We start from the raw sequence: 22,908 nt of genomic DNA on the forward strand, positions 1-22,908 counted from the left end.
TGTCTTGGGTTTTCATCCGACCAATAACGGCAATTGTGACGGTTCACGCAACCATTTAAATAAAATGAGCTTTTGTCCGAAAAACAGATGTTATAAAGCAGCTCGGGATTTTGCATTGAACTCTCACTCATGTCCTCACAAAACTCCTGTCTTCGGTCAAAATCATCCTCATTGCGTTCATGAACAAGTTTAATTTTGTAAGGATGGAATTTGTGATTTTTAAGGATTCTCCATGCGCTCATATGGCTTATTCCGGCCATTGCTGATAAACCTCTGGTACTTAACCTGGGATTGGCGATGACTTGACCAATCACTCCAAACGCATTATTGTCATTCACTAACCTCCTCTGAACATTTCTTTTCTTATTTAAAACCGAACCTGTCTCCCTGAATTTTGTGACCAAATCCTGAACGTGATTTCTGCTTAGGTGTTTACCAGGGTTTTGCTCGTTGAATAAAATTGATATTCTATTAACATTTTGGTCGTTGCCAAAAAATAAAGCAATAACTGAAACCCTTTCAGCAGTGGTGTAAGGCATTTTTAAACAAATAACAATACACGACCCATTTAAACAAAACAATCGAACGATGTACTAATAAAAACTGCAAGAAGAGGAGTGGGTATTTATTTTGAAAAAGGGATTTTATTTAATAAAGAACTGCTTGAATTTTTTTTTATTTAGGCATACAAGTTATCGAGTGGTCTGTCTAATGTATTATTAACATGGCAATTTTAACTTCAAATTATCTCGTACCCTCGGAGGGGTACGCACTACAAAAAATCTGATCAGTCTGAAAGGTGTCCCCCTTCAATTAGAAATCGACGTGTCCGAGCTTTTTTCAAAAATCTTATTTTTTATATTCAAAAACGGCTCTGTTGAGTTTTCGTTGTTACACACTGTATATGTATAAGTGTGACTGGTTTTATATATGTTAAATCTAATTTTTGAAACACTAACATATTTTTTATTATTAAACATTTTTTTAGTTTAAGAATAGTCTCTACATTATTGTGACGTACCTGAACAAAAAACTGTTGTGTGACTATTGCAACATACCGTTTTCTGTAAAAATTTTTGAAGGTGAATAAATATCTTATCTTATCTTGATACAGTTGAATAAGAAGTCTCTTAGGATTCGTTATATCAAAATAATACAATAGCATTGAATGCTTGGGATGGATACTACATTTTTCACCTCTCAATCGACCCATTTATGTACGCCTATAGAACAGCTACCTGAAAATCATTCATTACCCTGCTGCTCCAGTGAGTAGTCCACTTATGAGATCTACGGCTGCACCACCGGAAGATAGATCACAAATGGTTTTCTCTAGTTTCATCATTATGGAAATTTGACAATCAAATCAGTAAGGAATAAAACAGAATTCATTCATTTATTCAACAAGTTTTTACTCAGCTGAGGTTCATTATTGAAAATCTTCTGGATGTAAAGCAATACTTTTCTTTTTTCCGGCATGAATCAACTTGATTTCGATGATTTCTTTGTTCCCAGATGTAAGATACAGGTCCGCTGCCTCTTTCACAGGAACTCCATTGACATGCGTTATAATGTCTCCAACTTCCATTCCACACCTGGAAAATGAGTTTGAAGTTTGTGCAAATTATAGCAGAAATGGAATTTGAAACATCAAATCGAGGTTTCTTTTCGCAAAAGTTAGCGTGGCAATTCAAATCAATGCAGTTACAAAGAATCATCAATTATATACAATTTTTTGTAAAGTTTTCCTTCTGTATTTACTCAGTTATGTGTCCAGATTGGAAAAATCGAAATTTTTAGACCAAGGAAAATCCCTCTCCATGTACTGTAAAAAAATATTAAATTTCAAACGTCCATTCATTTGTTTCAAGGGTTTTTTGGGTGTTTTAAAAAATAGGATATGAGGTGGAAAATATTATATGATGGAAGAGTATGTATTTTTCAAAATTAACCGGAATGAATCAGGCATTTGTCAATGATAGTGTTGATTAACGCACTTCATCAGTTTGGACTTTCATTGTCTCATATTATATAAATTGATTTCAAATCCAGAAGAAATCTTTAAAAAATTTAAAAAGTTCAGTTGAAAACTATCATTATATCAAGCAAAAAAACTGAAATTACAATGAAATAAAATACGAGCAACAACCAAAAAATCAAAAAAGTGAACTATTATATTAACAAGAGATGAGAATAAAAAAAATTATTAATAAGAAATGAAAATTAAATATTGAAAGATTCCAAAGTTACTTCACGACGTTTCGATTGTTACTATTCACAATCGTCTTCGGGTGATAACTGAACTTGGAGTAGACATTGGAGTGCTTTCACCTATCCCCTCTTCGCTCTCTCCGCTTCATCGGTTTTAGCGGGAGCTGACCTTTTCACGGGAGTTAGTTGTGTTCCACAGGTTTCCATATGCTGCGTATCTCCCCGTGGGTTGGGCTACCTATCGGGCGCGTCCCTATTCAGAGGCAGAAATAAGTAAGGTGTGGGCAACTAAAACCCCCCAAAAACCTTTGCAAAGCATGCCACCATGGACCAGCCTACCCAAGCTAAGGTGTAAGTAATCGTGCTGACAGCTGAATGGCCACATGGTGATATGCAGTCACGAACGAACCCTTTGGGGAACTGGGCGAAACCTCATTGTGATCAGCCTACTTCTGATAATGCGGAGCTCTGCCAGAGGTGACCAACTCTTCCTTGCTACTCGTGGGAACACACATGAATCAAACAACACAAAAACAGAAACAACAAAAACCAATCATGAGGCTGGACAAAAGTGCTCACCTCAATATATGGCGCGGTGGCTGGGGATGAACAGAATGTTCAACCAAATCTACCGCTTGGAATGAGGCTGGATATAGCAGATCACCTCCAAGAGCAACGGCACTTCCTGCGGCGGGCGCCAAAGATCCGCCTTGAATGAAGGCAAGGAACCGGCTGCCCCTACAGGAAACCTCCCTCACTTGTGCACCTCCACGGAGGGACCCCAAGAAGGTTGAAGAAGCCTTGCAACGACAGTAATATCGCTGCACCTTCCAGAACCGTGAGACACCTCAAGGTTGCCAAAGAGAGTGTGTTTGGTGAGTCTTGGCCTACACCTGCGAACATAAAGAAGATATCTTCTAGTGACCTGTTCACCTTCCTGGAAAGGACAGGATGGACGATGACCTAGGAGGATAAATCCTCGGGAGGATGTACATTGGGTCGCATGTGGCCTAAGTGCTGTGAGTCTACACTCCCCCTCCCTACTCTACAGATACAGATGCTGCGTATCTCTATGCTATCTTAGCTAAATGCGTTGTTGGACAACACTGAACCAGTGTTCCTCCTTGTGGATGATTTCAGCTTGAGCACATTCAATATTGTGTTGATGAGTCCTGATTTGCTGGTTTCTCCTCACTGTGTGTTTCTTGTGATCGGCAAAGAAAACTTCCAATGCCCTCTCAGTTTCACCAATGTATGATTCTCCGCACTCACAGGGTCCGGTAAATGCAATTCTTGGAATCGCAGTCCGCCTTTGGTGGCCTGCTTTTTGTAAGGCTTCTAGAATAGTGTTTTCAGATCTGAAGATCTGATGTTATACTTGGGCCCGATTATTCTTATCCTTTCCGACAATCCAGTACAAGTACTGGGTCCAAGTATATCATCAGAATCTGACTCAGATCTGGAAACACAATCCGAAGCAGCCTCACGAAAACCAGGCCACCAAACGCGGACTGCGATTCGAAGAATTGCATCGGATACCCTGCGAGTGCGGAGAATCATACATCGGTGGAACTAAGAGGCGATTGAAAGTTCGCATTGCCGAGCACAAAAATGTAACATTGTCAACCATCTTAAAACAAAAAATGAACGCACTGTTTGACGTTGGTTTGCGAAATTTCTTCCCGAAGTGGTCAACTTACAATAGTTCAGGACGAGGATTGGGGAAAACTGTAGGAGACCGACCCAACACGAGTGGTGCTCGTAGAAGAACTGGACGTCAGCTCTCATGGGGTTTTTAATGGTTTGAGACGTATTGGTAAGGTCAAAAACTCGAAAAGAGGGTGCCCCACGATTTGAACGATCGACAGATATTGTTACGTTATGAGGACTGCTCTTCGTCGCTTTTGCGCAACCAAAACGATAATTTTTTTAATCTGGTCGTCATTTATGATATAAAGTGGGTCCTCTTCGACAAAAGAAAACGTTCAGGATAATGGTTGGACACCGATAAGCTACCCTGGCATTTTCCAATAGTGTGAACCCACCTGAAGTAAACCGTGGTTACTATACGATGGTTAGCAGCTGGTCTAATTCACCAAATCATGACAGTAGAGTCCTATTGTGAGAAAACCGACTAAATAAGAGATCTCATCCTGCCTCATCCTGCCTTATCCTACCTGCCTACCATCTTCTCAGCCACCTCCCTCACAATTTTTTTTTCAATCTCGTACCTTTCTTTGATCAAGGGAAATCTGAGCAGTCTATGGACAAGAAATTGTATTCTCGCCATTTTTTGTTATGGCAACGATAGGAGCTGCCAGGGATATACCTGGAAGTGCTCGTATCCTTTCTATATTCATCAAAATCTAGACCATTATCGACATTTTCAATAACTAGTACTTCCAGAAATAGTAGTTCTTCGTTTTTTTCAATTTCATACGTGAAATTCATACTTGCAAATCAACCGTTGAGGCAAAATACAAAATCCTCCACCTCACTACTATTCGCATTGAAAATATAGCATCCACGTATCGGATGCAGGTTCGTGGAAAGTAATTGATCTCTTTCCTTGCTTCCCTTTGAAATATGCTCACGAACAGAGTAGCCATGTGGTAGTATCTAATTTTATATAAAGGTCGCCTAATGTTGTCAAAGAAACTGATATTGATACAATTATTTTCCATAATTTCCAGTGGAAAGCTGCACAAAATTGTTCAGGAATGATAAAAGTTTTACGATGTTCAATTTCGTTAATAAGTGCGTCGGGAATGTATACTTTCCTTTATGTTCGGCGGCGTTATAACGAGAGGTACACTAAAAATGCATCATAATTTCGGTTTAATGACTCCAAAGGTGCTGAAAATAACACAAATGAAATCATGACGCGCGCATTTCTAAAGGCCAGAGATTCCGCTTATTGAACACAGTGGAACAACTGCAATGCATTTGTATGGTTGTGAGAATCAATCAATAGTTCATTCATCCTGGAAAACATGCCTTATTGATCAATTCCTTGACGTAGTACAAGCAATCAATTGTGATTTTAATATCCAAATGATTACGATAACTATTAAGGCGAATGCTTTCAAAAACAGATGAGACATTTTCAATAGCTGTTTTCGAAAATAATAACCTTCAAACCGATAAAATAATGGGAACATTAAAGGCTAGGCCACGAAAAAGAGTTTGACAGCGTTGAGACGCCTCTATTCAACGGTGATTAAACTGTCAGTGATGAAACTGACATGCATGTCATTATTTTCCAATCGTGCTAGACTCTCAGGGCCTAGTTATGTATGCATCATCCAATAAATTTTAGTCACTGTCGTGAATGAACTGAAGATATTATGGCTTTGATAATACATCAGCGTACTTAATGTGGAATTATTTCCTTAGACGTTCTCAGAGAATATTGGTTGATGATACATACTCATCCGAAATTGATATTCTTTCAGGTGTCCCGCAAGGGACTATACTGGGCCCATTACTTTTCATTACATATACTGCAGATATTTTAAATGGGATAGAAAACTTTAAAGTTCAACCCTTTGCAGATTACACACAGCTTTATCTCAGTTTTCGTACTGAAAATTTCGAGTCTGCAGAGGAAATGATGAACAATGAATTGAATAAAATCAAGGTAGCATCAGAGCAACACAACTAGAAACTCAATTCTGAAAAATCCAAAGTGTTATGTTTCGGTAGCAAAAATAATATGAACTTCTTAAAGAATAGTTTTTTTCTTCAAATTAATAATACTCCGTTGGAAATCTGTAACTCAGCCAGAAATCTTGGTTTAGTATTAGATACAGACATGCGTTTTTCTCAGCACATATAAAAAATCTTATTGGTAAATCTGTCGCATCTCTGAAACTCATTTACAGTAATCGTCATATTCTCAACTTAAAAATGAGTCACTTCAACTATTGTGATTTCCTTTATGGACCGTGCCAAACAAAAGTCGATAAGGATAGAATACAAAAAGTGCAAAATAGCTGCGCAAGACTGATTTATAGTATCAGAAAATATGAACAGATTTCACACAAAATTGTTGAATGCAACTGGCTCAATATGTACAATAGAACACAGCTCCACATGGGTACCATCACTCACAAACTTTTGAATGATCCTAACCCTGCAGCATTGATCAATAAATTCATTCCTTGATTCAAAATACATTCGCAAAATATCAAATACTAATCTACCCTGACCATGCCTCAGCACAAAACTGCATTTTTCCAAAGATGTTTTTCTTCGATGCCATCCAAATGTATAATACTCTGCCTGATGAATTCAAATTATATAATATAAATAAGTTCAAATATAAATTGAAGCATCATTTACTTGGTAAGCAGTAAGCATATTCATGCGACCAGACATATTAATTACTTCATTTCTAGCTCATACTTTATTTCAATTTATCATGATCTTTATTGTTAGCTATGTATGCACCCATAATTTACAATTTATAATGTTTATTTCATGGTTTTCTATTGATTCAATGTTTGTCAGTCAATTTTGTAAGTATATATTTATAGTTCATTTTTTTTTACTTTTGGGCTCTGTCCCTCTGTTGGTTGAGTGAAATAGCTTTGAGCTAGACTTCGCCAACAGTCTATGTATGAACCAATTCACAACACAACAAAGTTTTTGTTTCGGGGTTGAAATTAGATGATTTTAATGTATTTCCACGTGTTAAAACCGAAAGTGACCATAAAAATTATATATTAGCTCTTGTTTTCAAGATATAGTATCATTATATTATATATATGTATATTGAGTTTTCAACAAATGAAATATTTCATCACCAACAGTTGGTACACATGTTTGTTTACATAACACCCCTCTCATCAGCTGTTCTTAAGTAGTAAACATAACCTATGTGAGTTTGTCAATTGTACGCACGTGGTTGCTATTGAAATTATCGTGTGAAGTTGATTTTTAAATTAATTTAAATGCTGATCTGAAATGCCTCGAAAGTGTGTGAATTCTGTCGATAGCTTTTGCTATATATGTGGTGAAATAACATTTAAGGCTCAGAAACATAAAATGACACCTATCGTTAAGACAGCCTATGAACATTATTTTGGTGTGAAAGTTGGGGACCAAGATAAATCATGGGCTCCTCATATATGTTGTAATTCTTGTTCCGTCATATTGCGAGAGTGGCTGAAAAATAAAAACCGGGCAATGGCTTTTGCAGTACCTATGGTTTGGCGTGAGCCTACCAATCATACAGACGACTGTTATTTCTGCTTAACTCCTCCCATTAAGCAAGGTTTATCTATGAAGAAAAGAGGAACGGTTAAATACCCTAATCTCCCATCTGCTCTTCGGCCTGTACCACACTCAGACAATTTGCCAGTCCCTTCTCCTCCCCAAAACTATGAAATTTTAGAGAAAGGTGATGAAGACTGTTTAGAAGGAGCAACCCATCCTTCTACATCCTATGACCCTGATTTTGAGGTAAGCGATAGGTCTAGTGATCCGCACAGAATTAGTCAAGCAGAGTTGAGTGACCTTATAAGAGATCTTCGCTTGTCTAAGGAAAAGGCTGAGCTGTTAGGGTCAAGACTACAACAGTGGAATCTTCTAAAACATGATGTGAAAATATCTCAGTACAGACAGCGTCAAAAAGATTTGCTTCCTTTTTTTGAGAAAAAAGAAAACCTCGTAGTTTGTTCTGATGTTAATGGTTTGATGGACTGCTTGAATTTGGATCACAGTCCATCTGAATGGAGACTGTTTATAGACTTTTCAAAACTAAGCTTAAAAGCTGTACTTCTGCATGATGGAAATCAGCTACCCTCTATTCCTATAGGTCATGCAGTTCACATGAAGGAAACGTATATAAATATGAAAACACTTCTCCAATCAATCAAATATGAACAACACAAGTGGCACATCTCTGGTGATCTGAAAGTCATTGCTATACTCCTAGGAATGCAATTAGGGTTCACCAAGTACTGTTGTTTTTTGTGTCTGTGGGACAGTCGGGATAGAAAATCTCACTATATAAAAATGAACTGGCCTACACGAGACCTAAACCCTAATGAGAAAAATGTAGTTTACGAGCCTCTTGTAGGAGGCTCGTAAACTACATGGAGGAAGGAGAACATCCTAAGGATGTTCTCCTTCCCCCATTACATATTAAGTTGGGACTAATGAAAAACTTTGTGAAGGCCATGGACCAGGAAGGACAAGCTTTCAAGTACTTGAGAGCAAAGTTTCCCAGGTTGAGTGATGCTAAAGTCAAGGAAGGCATCTTTATTGGGCCTCAAATCCGTGAAATCGTAAATGATCCTGCTTTTGACATGATTTTAACAGGAAATGAAAAAAGAGCCTGGGAAGCCTTTAAGGGGGTTGTACATGGGTTTTTAGGTAACAAAAGAGATGATAACTTCACAGCATTGGTTAAAGAGCTTCTTCAAGCTTACCACCAACTTGGATGCAACATGTCCTTAAAAATTAATTTTTTTCACTCTCATCTTAATTTCTTCCCACAAAACTGTGGAGCTGTGAGTGACGAACATGGAGAAAGATTCCATCAAGACATTGCCTTAATGGAACAGAGATATCAGGGCCCTTGGAATGAAGCAATGCTTGCAGACTACTGCTGGTCTGTGTGTAGGGATGCTCCAGAAGTGTTTTATAAAAGACAAGCTAAACGACAGCGATCTTACAATGAATCGGATGGACTTAATTGAAATTTGGTGGTACAAACTTCTTTTATTTGTCAAAACACTAAGAATAATGTTTTTTTTTTTATTAATTTTGTACTTAAAATAGGTATTCTAAAAGAAACATAACAATATTGTTTTATGTACTTTCACTTTTCACGTATAGTATAACTACTCTTTAAGATTAAGTACTGTGTATCTCAAAAACCAGAGCTAATAAAAATTTTTCATTGTTATTTTCGTTTTTATCACCCCAAAATTAGTAGAAATTGACTAATTTAGTGTAGGAAACATTCAAAAAATATTTTTTTTGTTGTGTTGCGTTATGTTTTATTCTCTAATAACAATAAAAAGACGTTTATTATTATTATTGAATATTAATAAATTAAGCTAGTGACTAAATATTTGAATAAGGAAATGCAATGTATATTTGAGACGAGAGACGATCATGAAAAAATCGCTAATCGGATCTACGTATCCCGCGAAATTTGAACATTCGCCTCAGTTTTTGAACATACCTGGCATACTTGACTGTACTTACTGAGATGCAGGCGATCCTGGAATAATCTTCCAGACTAGTAGTCCATGAATCACGTCATTCGGAATCTTGCTGTTCTCTCTGAGCAGATCGCTCAAAACCTCAGGTGTAATGGAAATCGTCGTTATCCCAAACAAAGTTTTGCCCATTGGTCCAATCGACCTGCCACTCTTCACTCGGTATTTGCTGTTTTCCAGAAACTTCTTGGCGTATTCTTGAAACAAACGAAAGTTTCAAAGTTACTGGAGTGATGTTCCTTTTAGAAAACTTTTTCGAAGGGAAATAATGTTTGAACGTTGATATGATGGAATTCTGTGTGTTATATAATTTCAAGAAAATAATTTCGTAGCGGATGATGGAGATCAGGAATGGAAAGTACAACCTACATCACTTAAAACTTTTAAATAGTTATTTGTTTTTAGTGGCAATTCAGGAGGGTGAAATTCTGTTGAATTTACCGACGAACCCTCACTGAAATCCCGTAGAGAATTATAAATTATGCTACACGGAGTTTAGACTTTCATTGGAACTCTTCCTTTATTTATCACAAGTAACAAACGCGTTTGTATTAGGGATCCCAATGAAAATTGAAAATGAAGTCATAGTGAACGTTTTTGAAAACCAGCTTTTGTTCACACGCCCTACAGAGAAGTCAAATTCAACTTTATGTCAAACTTTTCAGTCCATTGCATTATACAATTCAAGGATGTTATCTGGTTTGTTAGGGTGAGTAGTTAGTTCTACCAACAAATAGAAGTGAACACAAGTAAGTTCACCACCTCAAATTTTATGCGCGCAACCAACTGAATCTGAGGCGTTTACCAAGCGAGCCAAATTGAGGCATGGAATATCATTACAGAGTGAGTCGTTGTAAGTGGTGGTTTTGTATTTGTGAAAAATTGTTGTCTAGTTTCAAAATGAATAAGTGTCGACCTGTGTGTTGCTGTAATTTACAGGGTGCTGTCGGTATTAATTTTTTTTTGTTTCCAACTGACGAAAAAAAGGTATGTTTTTCTAGTATTTATTATGTGAGATTGAAGAAATGAACATATAACGAAAATCATAAAATGAATTGTTATAGACCATAATAGTGGGGTCATTAATATTCAAAAATGTTTTATGAAATTAATTTGATGAAATTGGACTTTACGAATAGTATATGCCTAATAAGTAATAATATAAAATGACGAAACAATCAGAGTTCCACTGGAAATCCACAAAGAAAAATAATTGTTGAACTACATCAATTTTTTGATTTGGCTAGTATGTATCTGTAGAAAAAAAATTACTTTCACTGAAATCTCTGCAAAACCTTTTTTAGAGCCTACTTTCCATTTATATGTTACAAATAATCTACTATAAATAGCAAATATGTCTATTCATACAGTCTGTCATCAATAACAAAAAACATCGAAATTTCATTCGATTGTAATACTTCATAATCAACAAACTAGGCAATCCAAAACTAAGAAATCTGTATTTTATACTGGAGTTCATATTGAAAACAACCTACCCAATAATATAAAAAAGTTATATCAGAAAAAACTTCAAAACCAAACTAAATAAACGTTTGCTAAACTAGATCTTTTTTGTTTCTCACCAAATTCTGATTCAATCTATTCAATACCATTTGTTTCGATGAAATGAGCATCAAGTCACACTTATTCTATAATATAGAAACGGATAGAATAGTTGGTTTTGAGGAATTATTGAACAAAAAAACGGCTTCTATAGCAGAATATGTCTTGGTAGTCCTGGCAAAAGGCATACATTTGAACTGGAAACAGCCTGTTGCATACTTTTTTTACCAATACTGGACTGTTTGAAATTTAATGAATATACAACGAACAAAATGATTATAGAACTCTAGCCACTCCCGAAGGTAACAGCTTGGGCTATGTTCGTGGATATCTTTTGAGAAAATGTTTAAGAAAATATTCATATATGCCTCCAGTTATATACGCAGTTATTAATTAGTTTTCCTAATGAAAACCTGAATGATGCACAGAATTCGCTGAGTGATGATCTTGAACTCATATTTCATAACTTGAAATTAAATTCGTCCAAGTCAAAAATATTAGTTTTCTGACCAAAAACTCAATACGATTTTATACATACAAATTTGGCAGTTGCAATCAATGATGTACCATTAATGGCCGTTGAATCGGCGAAAAGCTAAATAATAGACAACAATCTCCGTTTCAAATCTCATGTGAATTGCATTCTTAAAAAAACTTTCACTTCACTGAAAACTCTTTACAGCAACCGGTTTATTTTCAATGTAAATTTGCGCAAGACTCTGTGTGAAACCCTTGTCCTCTCACAGTTTACATATTGTGATTTTTTGTATGGTCTTTGTCTTGATAATGAATTCAAATATAAGATTCAAAAGGTTCAGAATTTTAGCGTACGATTCATTTACGGATTACGTCGGTATGACCACGTATCTCAAAAATTAAGAGAGTTAGAATGGCTCAATATGGAAAATCGTAGACGACTTTATCTATCCATGTATGTTTATAAAATGATGAGGAATGGAAATGACATTAATCGAAGGAGATTACTTCCTAGATCTCATAAACATTCTATTAATGTAAGGGACAAGGGCTTACTCACGATGCCACATCATTCGACAGCTACTTTCCAGAGGAGAGCTTTACCTATACTGCTATCAAACATTTCAATTCTATTCTATTCAGTACAGGGACTCAATTTTGAGAGCATATAAAAAGTTCATAAAAGAATCTTTACTATCTGCACAGTAAATAATGTAGGTAAATGTTGGTCGAACAAACTTGGTAATGTCTGATTTTTCAGTTAGCATATTTTTGATTTTGTAATTTATAGGGCCATATGGTATTATCAACTTGAGATGAGCATCAGGGGGTTAGATGTAAGAGTAGCCGAAGGCTAAATCTTGCCTCGTGATGTTCAAGCAAGGAAAGATTTTCCTGTATTATTTCTTCGAATTATGTAATAATTTGTAATCTCTACATAATAAAGACGATATCGTTATTATTATTATTATAATTGCATATGCAGGACATTTTCTGACGCCTGTCGGACATAATCCAACGCCCTTCGTGATATTAGCCAGGGAAGTAGTTGTTTTCTGATAGGCGTCAGTCCATTGAACCCACTGTGTAGGTATACAAAAGTACTTTGACAAACTTCAGGAGGTGATTCCTCACAATATTCTAATATGAATTGTCCAAATAATTTAATTTCCGGAAACGCTTCGTTTCCAAGATACAGAATGTTGAAGTTTCATTTTTATTCTCGTTTTTTTCAAATAACTTTTGAAATACTGAACTTAAACGAAACTTGGTAATAGGAGGTTTTTGAGGTGTCGAATTCGAACCTGATGTTCTTATTGCTCTTACTCGTAGGGGGCGCCACCTACACGTCTTTTTCTTTTTTAAAGATTCATAACTTTTTTGGGCGTACTTCTAGCACATTTTTCAGTGAAAAAATCGATTCCTCTATCATATCTACGTAAATAAGCTACCCTTGTTACTAGTCGCTGTAAGCAACCGTTTTCTAAATATTTGGACTCGAAAACTTCAAGTCGATTATTTGATAATCGATGCATGTTGAAGTTATTACGAATATTTTGCATCTTTCACAAGAATGCTTTGGAAATAAATTTGATGTTTGTGAGTAGTTTTGGTAATTACATATTTTGTGACAGACGTTTTGTTGAAGTTTCCGTAAGTAGAAGTAGAAAACACTTATTTTGAAAAAATGGATTATTTAAACAATAATGCTCATTTAGCCGATATGCATTTCGTTTATGGCCTTGCGGATGGCAATGCGCGCGAAGCAAGACGTATTTACCAGGAGTGATTTCAGCTCCAACATTTGCTAGTCTCCACCGTCATTTGGCAGAAACAGGTAGCTTTAAGAGGGCAGCTGATATTATTGGAAGACCACGAGCAGTGCGAACCCCAGAATGGAAAGAAGCTGTTTTGAACGCTCTCGAGGAGAATCCAGAAACAAGCACAAGAGTAATTGCTGAAGCTGTCAATTCTACTCAGTCCACAGTTTGGAGAATTTGCCACGAGACGTTCCCCAACACATTACTATGTGTCAATGATTTTTGAGAAAATTGCCTGGAAATCCTCAATATTTAAGATATGTACACTTCACGGACAAGGCAAACTTCTCCCGATATGCTATCACAAACTTTCATAACAACCATGTTTGTGCTCTCTAAAATCCGCACGCAGTTAGTGAAAGGCATCAGTATCAATTTTTTGTAAATGTATGGGCGGCAATAATTGATAATTACTTGATAGGTCCTTTCTTTCTTCCGCTCCGACTGAATGGCGCAACTTTTTTAGACACTTTTTAGAAAATGAATTGCCGGGACTACTTCAGAATGTACCATTAGAAATTCGTATCCGCATGTGGTTTATGCATGATGGGGCTCTGGCCCATTTAAGCGTTGTAACCAGGGAATTCCTTAACACAGTCTATCCAAATCGATGGATCGGTAGGGGTGTAGAAGAACCTAACCAAGCGTGGGCACCACGCTTGGTTAGGTGGGCAAAAGGATTCAATCTCTAGCGATTCAAATACAATGTGAATCACTACTTAGACACAGATACCGCTCTGAGAGCGCCTCTGTAGTGCTCGTGTTTTGTCCGTAAAAAAAGAAGAAGAAGAAGAAGAGCAATTCATTTCAAAATGAACTCTATACTAAGATTTGTAGTTCATGCAAAGAAGTAACTCTCAGACAAAAACTGAAAGAAGATGGCCTACTTGCATATAAACATCCCATTCGCACTTTTTCTGCATAAAAATTGAGAAGCAGAAAGCCAAAACCTTCACTTCTAAAAAATCTTGAAATATACACTACTCCTCTTCATCCATTCATAATTCACCTCCATCTAATTCGAAAACTAATCTTTCATCAGAAAAATACCCCGTTGTCGATAAAGAACAATCACAACTGAAATTCGATCCCGCTCAAAATACATCGAAGTGTGCCGTTCCCGAAGGCGCCTAATTCGTCATCCCGGAAACATATCGCCGGAAAAAACAGATTCGAGAGTAACAATAAATCTTCCAATTTCCATATTTTCATGTTCGATAGGGCGGAATGCGGTCCTTACCCACGGGAATCGCAAAGGATATTCCGGATGTCAATCGGAGATTATTGATGCCGATGACATTCCCGTCCAAGTTGACGAGGGGTCCTCCCGAATTTCCGAAAGTTATTGAAGCGTCCGTTTGGATGTACGTCATTGAATAATTCTTCAGTCCGAGCTCTTCGGCTGGACGATCTACGCAGCTCACCTGGAAAAGAGAGGGAAAGACGAATGAGGGTTTTTCTTGAACTGTCGTATTTGAGGATTGGAAGAAGAATTTTTCGAGTGACTTGAGTGGTGATCAATAATAATGATTTTTGAACAACTGTAATTGAAAGTGACATTTTTAATGGATACCCTGATTAATCATCTTAACAAAAATGGATTCTACACAATCGCGTATGCAGACGACATAGTTATCTTGCAGACCGGCAAATTTGTGAACACGCTGAGCGATAGAGCGCAGGATGAGCTCAAATTAATTGAAGCATGGTGCAAGGAACACACACTGTCGATCAATGCCAAGAAGACTGAGGTGGTCCTTTTCACCAGAAAAAGAAGTTTATCGGGCTTAAAACCTCCCGAAATCTCCAAAAGCAAACTAAACTCCTCAGAAGAGGTGAAATACCTTGGTACTATCCTCGACAGGAAGCTAACATGGAACTCTCATCTACAGAGTAGAGCAAAAAGAGCATATGTGGCTTATGAACAATGTAGGAGGACAGTGGAACGCGCATATGGTCTTTCACCCCGTGTGGTCACCTGGATCTACACTGCAATGGAGTGTAGATTTATACAGATTTATACAGGATTTATACAGACAGCTCAAAAACCAAAGAAGTCTCAGGATGTGGAGTGTACTCCAGATCACTAAGTCTAAAGATTAAGTGGGGAATGGGAAGAAATACCAGCGTGGTCCAAACAGAACTGGCTGGTATCTCAATTGCCACATAAGAAATAACCAGGAAAAGAATCTCTGGCAAAAACATAACAATCTGCACTGACAGCAGATGAGCCCCATTAGCCTTGAACAGACAACGTATAACTTCGGGGCTAGTACTACAGTGTAACCAAGATTCAGCCAAAGCCTCGGTAGATAATAACATCATCCTGAGGTGGGTTTAAGCACACGACAGGAGTAAAGGTAATCACATTGCCGACTCTTTCGCCAAGGAAGCGGCTGGACTAAGAATTTTGGGACCCAGTGGCACCTACGGTCTGATGACTTTGACAATTGCGTAACTAGTCAAATGTTACACCCATGCTCAGTCCTTAGAGGGATGGGATGGAATCAAAGGATGCAATCTTGCCAGGATCACCTTGGGCGACCCTGGGAAGATGGCGCCAAAGAAATATCTGGCGATGACCAGAAAAAATCTACGCTTAACAGTAGGATTTCTGACTGGCCACTGTCAACTAAGGAAACACCTCCATAATATAGGGCTAGTGGCCACACCTCTATGCAGGATGTATGAACAGGAAGATGATACTGTCAGGCATGTCCTATGCCTGAGTGTCCGGAGTTGTCGTCAATAAGAGAGTGTGTGTTTGGCGAGTCTTGGCCTACACCTGCCGATATAAAGGAGATGTCCCCCAGTAACCTGTCCACCTTCCTGGAAAGGACAGGATGGACGATAACCTAGGAGGATATTTCCTCAGGAGGATGTACAATGGGTCACATGTGGCTTAAGTGCTGTGGGCTCATACCCACCCTCCCTACTCTACAGATAGTGATGCAGATGGTTTTCAAGAGTATTAAAAGATGATGAAGTGAAAAATATTTTTAACACGATTTTTTTCGACCAAATAGCAATAAACAAAACACAATTATTCAATTTCCAAGACAAGAAAGTTTTTTATGAACAATAGATATAGCTACAATTGAATTATGTTACAAATTACAAATTCTTAGTCCAGCCGCTTCTTAGTCTGAAGAGTCGCCAAAACGATTACCTTTATTCCTGCCGTGCCCTTTAACCCACCTCAGGATAATGTTATTATGTACCGAGGCTTTGGCTAAATCTTGGTGGCACTCTATTATTAGCCCTGAGGTAACACGAGGCTGATATGGCTTGTCTGCTGTCGGTGCAGATATGTTTTTGCCAGAAATTCCTTTCCTGGTTTTCTTTTGTGGCAATCGAGATACCAGCCAGTTCTGTTTGGACCACGCTGATATTTTTTCCCATTCCCCACTCAATTCTTAGGCTTAGAGATCTGGTGTACACTCCACATACTGAGCCTTCTTCGGTTTTCGAGCCGTCTGAATCCATAATAAGGAACTCCAAATACATTGAATATTACTGGATTCCTATCCCAACACCAAATTGTAATTTTCAAAGATTAAACTTCCTCTTGAAGATGTGATCATCTTCAAGAGGAAGACCTTCATTACTAGACCTTTACTAATATCCATTACTACACTAAAGGTTCCGAACAGTACATCACAAGCCCATATACAATCAATATACATTCCTCAATCAAACAAAACTACTTTACATTATTTAACATATGGTGAAATCACCTTTGAACTGAACTGAAACCATATTTTTAGATTTGCCAGCTCATACATTTGATCTGCATTAATTTGATGTATCATCAGGAGAACTACAGTAGGCAATTGATATAAATAACAGTAGCTTCAGTTTAGTTTATTACTCAACATCACAAATCACAAACTGTTTTCAATAAGTTGTTCTCATCTCAAAATGATAGTAGACATATGTCATTAGCAACATCTATTGACTTTTTTTCCCTGAAACGTTGAAAACAATGACAAAACAATAGATACTCACAATTCCAACAGTTACTGAGTTGCTCAAAGACAACGGACTTCCCAAAGCAACAACCCATTCGCCGATGGCCGTATCTCCAGGGGTCTCCAGCTGCAAACTGGGTAGCTTCTCCAGAGCGTCGAGCTTCAACAGAGCTAAATCAATGCTCATGTCTGCATCCTCCACCTAGATCGAAGAGATTATCAAAGAGTTGCTTTAAAAATGTGAGGTTTCATATATTTTGGTCATATTTGGGCCAACAAAAATTACCAGACGAAGTCTAAGGTCAGCTACGGACCGCAGAGAACCTTAAGCAACAACCTTTGAACACAACCGACAAATCAGTTGTAGTTGAACATGCTTCCAACAAAGAAGGCACTCACATCATTTCGTAATACTGGATGAAATTCAGAATTAGTAAGCAAGAGTCATTCGTCATTCGTCAGTCATGTTCAGAAAATCATATCCGTTCCCAGGTGTATTTTTTCACAATATGATTATTGAAGATCTCATGCAATTCCCGAAATTCACATTCAAAAAAAAAACTAAAGGCAAAATTCAATATGTGATCAGAAGGATTATTTTGTTTGACTATGTTGCTCCTTTTATACTTCTAAGAATTTGTTCCATCACATATTCTACAGTTTTTTCTGTCCAGTTACTCTCTATTCTCATTAAGCATATTAGGTTGAGTGTAAGAGTAGCTATAGCTAAGCTTCGCCTATGATGTAATATCAAATACTAAATAAAGTCGATTGTTAACCGTAGTCTGCACTACGTTGGTCAAGCCCTATCCCCGAAGCCCCGATACATTCGGGAGGAGGCGTCAGCATTATCAATCAAAGACCACTCCCCCACACTGTGGGGTAAATGATCATTGGGTCCGAGAATCATGTGCCCTGAGCAAGCGCAGCGAGCCAAGAACGACAGCCTTCTGCATCTGGTCGGTATAATTTTAAGATTCGAGAGTAGACAGGGCAACATTCCACCTAGGACTCCAATAATCAGAACAACCATCTTGACAGAGGGGCCCTACGCCCTGGAGCGTAGGGCAACACCGGTGTCTCGTCAATGCCGTAATAGTGCCGTAGATGGTAATCTAGTACTCTTAGGGCCGCGTTATGTCGATGGATATAGGACGAGGCTGCGTATGCTGGACATGCTGATAGCAAGTGCATTAGGGTCTCAGGCGCCTCGCGGCAGGCTCTGGACCTTGTGTCAGGAACATCTATACCCATCACGCGACTGCGGTAGACTGAGGTGTTGAAGACACCATCCTGACAAGTCATGATGAACCCCTCAGTTTTCGACTTCAGCCCACTCAACCTGAGGAAAGCGAAAGTCAAGCGCTTTGATAAGCCAAGGCCTCCAATGTTATCATTATCATTTTCCTTATTACATAACAAGGCAACAGAAATTCAAAACAGCGATAATTTCGATAGGAAAGAATAGGCAATGAACATCAATTAAGTCTGGCTACCTGTCCTTAGATGTACATGAACAAGGTCGAGTAATCCAATTAGAATAAACCAAGCCCACTAGTAATAATCTAAAACCAGAGTCAAATAAGCATCCTAGTGAATGCATTTGGAACAAAGGCAGCACCAACTCGAGCACTGCGACAGTTACCACATCGCCTTCGATAATGTCTACTGCAGTAGTAGCCGAAACGTCGGGCACGAAAACTCGAAGAACACGGTCAAAAAACCTAAGAAATAGCTTTTACACTTTCGAAGAGTTGATGATCAATGGCTTGCATTACTCGTATTTATGAATAATTCAGAGGCTTAACAGTCAAGTATAAAGATGATATATTATTAGGAAAATGCTGGAATGGATGGAAAAATAAAAATATTGGCACCTCCGAGAGTAGCTTTTATAGGAAAAAAAGAAAGCTTATATCAGAACCGTAGGTGCTTTGAGCATCAGACATGGGTATTAATATTTAGATAATATTTGGAGTTGAGTCAAAGAATTCAAAGTAACTAAGACTTGAAATATAGGGAAATATCTGTGAAACCACTCCTTTCTATAAATCTGGTGGAAAACAGGGAAATTCAGTAGCTCAGAAGGAAATTTACACAGTGTGATATATATCGAAAAATGAAAAACAGGAGCAAGATCCATTGAAACGAGGGAAATTTGAGTGGTGCCACACCAGAAAAAAGTCTCATTCACATCAATATCAATACATGTTAGAACTCTACTTTATTCGACAAGGGTTTGAGAAATAATATGGAGGAAAAATTGAAAAAAAAATCCACAGAATCCTTCTTATTCCATCAATGTTAGAGCTAAAATATTCCAAGATTTGCAATATACATATCTTTGTTAAAGAATTCGTCGTTCCTATTTCTTACTAAAAATTAATTTTGTTGAGGAGGACCAAGCTCAAAGAAAGACTGCTGATGAGATTTTCAGCAGATCTAAATGGATGTTCTTAATACATCAGAAATGTTATGATTTCGGAGATATCATCTAATTGCTGCATGAAGATGGAAATCGATTTCTCAAATTTTGATTTATTTCAAAGCTCGACCCTGTGAGAATCATTGTCATACTCACTTTCCAGTTGAAAGAATGTCAATAACCTGGAATTTGTCCTGAGCTGAATGGAACATAGGATCATACTCGACGAACAAGAAGTTTTTGAGAGTTTGGTAAAATTGATGAAAATAACTGGATTGGTATGTATCGTGGTTGTGTTGGATCCTGGAATATTTGAGGCAAGACGTATGTTTTTTACAAACTACCAAAATTCTGAATATGAGTGAAATTTTCAGTCACTCACAAGTTAATGGGGTACTATTTCTTCTTATATTGAAAGTTAATGAGTATCTTCCAATGGAATATCATCAATAATGTTAACGGCATGCCCCTCAGGTGACTACTAGTTACAAATCATCAACAGTGACAACAGAGTTAGAAATGAAGCTGTTGTATGTATTCGAACATCCATCCATTAGTGAGAGATTAGAAAGAACTAATCTGTCAACATCAGTTCTCACGTCATAACCAAACCTTCCACCAGTTATTTTGGATATTTGTGTCTTCTGACAATTCCATAGATTGCGTCTCTGTAAGAGATGTCACAGACGGTACTGTAAGAGATGTCAGTACTGTTTCAAATCAGAACAGTACTTTCAAGTAGAGTGTGATTGATGCAACACTCTTGGGCTCTGAATATGACTTCTTGCCTTACAGTAAAAGTTGTAAAAGAAAACACAGGACGAATTGCGTTCCGCGTTCGAACGTTTGAGACTTGTTAACACCTTTCATGAATAATGGGGTTTACAGCTGAGTTTTAGCAGTTTCGAGCCATTCCTGACTGATATTCCCGAAGTATATACTGAGGCTATTCCACATAACGGTTATCATACTCACTATTTCTCGTCTTCATGGTACTAACTGCACCTTGAAGCTTCTTCCATCCCGCATGATCGCCCTTATCGTCGATTGGGCTTATTGAGGACGACATGTGCGTTAGTCAAAGCCCAACCATCTTCACTGATAACAAATCCAGAACCGTTAGAAGTAACAATAGGTTCTCCGTCTCCAGGTCCTTTTTGTAGGGGTCTCGTATTTCTAGATAGAAAACTGCTGGGGCGCATTTCATGACGACTTTGTTGATGAAATTGTATCTCTCTCTGACTGTCTTGTCTTTATCGTCACTTTCAATGATGTTCAGGCTGCAGATAATGATTGTGATGATGAGAATCAGACGGAAAAGCTAATTGTTGATGAATTCAAATGAGAGAATATAATGATAGTAGGAGTTGCCGGACTTCAATCCACCCCCACTCCTCCACATTTCCTTGAGGGGTGTGTGTGTGTAAGAGTGAGAGGAAGGTTGGATATATGAGAGTAAGACGGAGATGGTATCGAGTTGATCCATTTCGAAGATGAGACGATCAGTCAAGCCAGCGCAAGCAGCACAGTTTCCCTGTTGTCGGTTGTAAAATAAATGGTTGTTCATGAAGCGTTGCCGGTTTTGAAATTCAGCATGAAAGGTTAGGAATACGGCTCAACGAAAATGATATCGTGATGAGATGACAACGATGACGACAAGAAGGGTCTAATGTTTCAAAGTGCGATCCGACATATCAGAAGGACACTTAATCGTATCATCAGAAGGAGAAGAAGGGGGAGATTGCACCAAGAAGGTTGGATGTGTATGAACCTGAATAGGAGGATTTATATAGGATGTCGTTTGAGAAAGAAAGAAATATGTGGTAACGGGATCTAGCGTTTCAACGTGCGATTCCTTTTTCTGATGAGAAACACGTATACAATGTGGCTTATTTGAAGCGTGTACTATCATTTGTCATTTATGGTGTTTTGGTAATCAAGTTGGCGTCATCTTGATTTCATTCATGTTGGAGCCTAGCTCCCTTACTCTTTAAACTGGCAGCTGGAATATTGTATGTCTTCAGAATATATAGAACCAGTATGCAACTTGTTTGTCATCATTTTGTTATCAGATACGGGAAAATTCACAGACAATGAATGTATTATCTTCGTAAATACTAGTCAGTTAACGGTATTTGTGAAAATATTATGGACGACTCGGCGATTCATCATGTGTGAAATAGGTGTCATGAAGTTGTGTTTTATGATGCAGAGCGTCTTAGACTGAAAAAATTTTTGTTGATTGCATATACGGAGTTGCTAATTCATTTGTTTGTTTTCTCGTTTGTTCGTCTGTTCATTCGCCTCTTCGTTAGTTCGTGAGAAACGTATACAAATCGTATCAATATACAACGTTCAAGACGTTCATAAACAACTATTCATTCTACAACCGACAACACCAAACCTGTGATGCTTGCGCTGGCCTCACTGACCACCTTATCTTCAAAACGGATCACCTTGATATCATCTCCATCTCACTCTCATACGTCAAACCGTACTCTCACTCTTACACACATACACACACCTCTTGAAAGTGTAGGAGTGGGGGTGGACTAAAATCCGACAACTCCTACTAATGGTGTATAGACTTTTGAAGTCGGTGTCTAGAAAATTGTTCCCCACTATATGTAGGTTCTGAGACAACTCTGAGGGTGTCGAGTGTACCTCAAATTCCGAGATACTTACCTAATTTTGATTGAAATGAGTGGAGTATGAGTTTGAACTCAGATGAGTGACTTAAATTGAGATGAACTACCAAAATTAAGACTTTCTGAATCAGTATTGTGTTTATACCACCTGAACCGATAGCTACCTTAAGGTTTGGTGACTTTATCAGTTCCAACTTCCTTTTTCAATAACGGAATTAAAAAAAAATTGAGTAAGCGGTTTGAAATACATAACATTTGCAAACGATTTCCCTACTCCATAGAAATATTTGGACGCTTTGCCTTTTCATTCGTCTGTAATTAATGTAATTCTCGAATATTATTTCTACAGAAGTTTTACTTTGAAATTTCAAATCATACCAACTATTAGCGGCATATCGAGTCATCTGAACCGGTAACTCAATATATTGGATTGATTTTCAATTAGTTAAGCCTGCATCATATAAGTTTTCCAAAACAGGAAGTGTGATGACTGGCATCTTGGTATAGTGAACTTTAAAGTGATGTAACCGTTCTTTACCATCTATTTCGTTTAGAAAG

General features: G+C 37.8%; 1 protein-coding gene across 1 annotated transcript; it reads right to left on the bottom strand.

Moving 5' to 3' along the window:
- Positions 1–1,374: 1,374 nt before the first annotated feature.
- Positions 1,375–20,978, bottom strand: LOC111516164 (serine protease HTRA2, mitochondrial). The gene is made up of 5 exons (XM_074172613.1): positions 20,702–20,978; positions 17,315–17,479; positions 14,547–14,730; positions 9,433–9,643; positions 1,375–1,595 (listed from the first exon to the last, which is right to left on the bottom strand). Exons 1-5 carry the CDS (start codon positions 20,729–20,731, stop codon positions 1,430–1,432), a joined length of 756 nt encoding a protein of 251 aa, XP_074028714.1. The 5' UTR covers positions 20,732–20,978; the 3' UTR covers positions 1,375–1,429.
- Between the last annotated feature and the right edge of the window lie 1,930 nt (positions 20,979–22,908).

The sequence above is a fragment of the Leptinotarsa decemlineata genome, unplaced genomic scaffold (genome assembly GCF_025532065.1).
Source record: "Leptinotarsa decemlineata unplaced genomic scaffold, Ldec_3_MD MMD2_P_RNA_scaffold_12, whole genome shotgun sequence".
NCBI classification, from domain to species: Eukaryota; Metazoa; Arthropoda; class Insecta; order Coleoptera; family Chrysomelidae; genus Leptinotarsa; species Leptinotarsa decemlineata.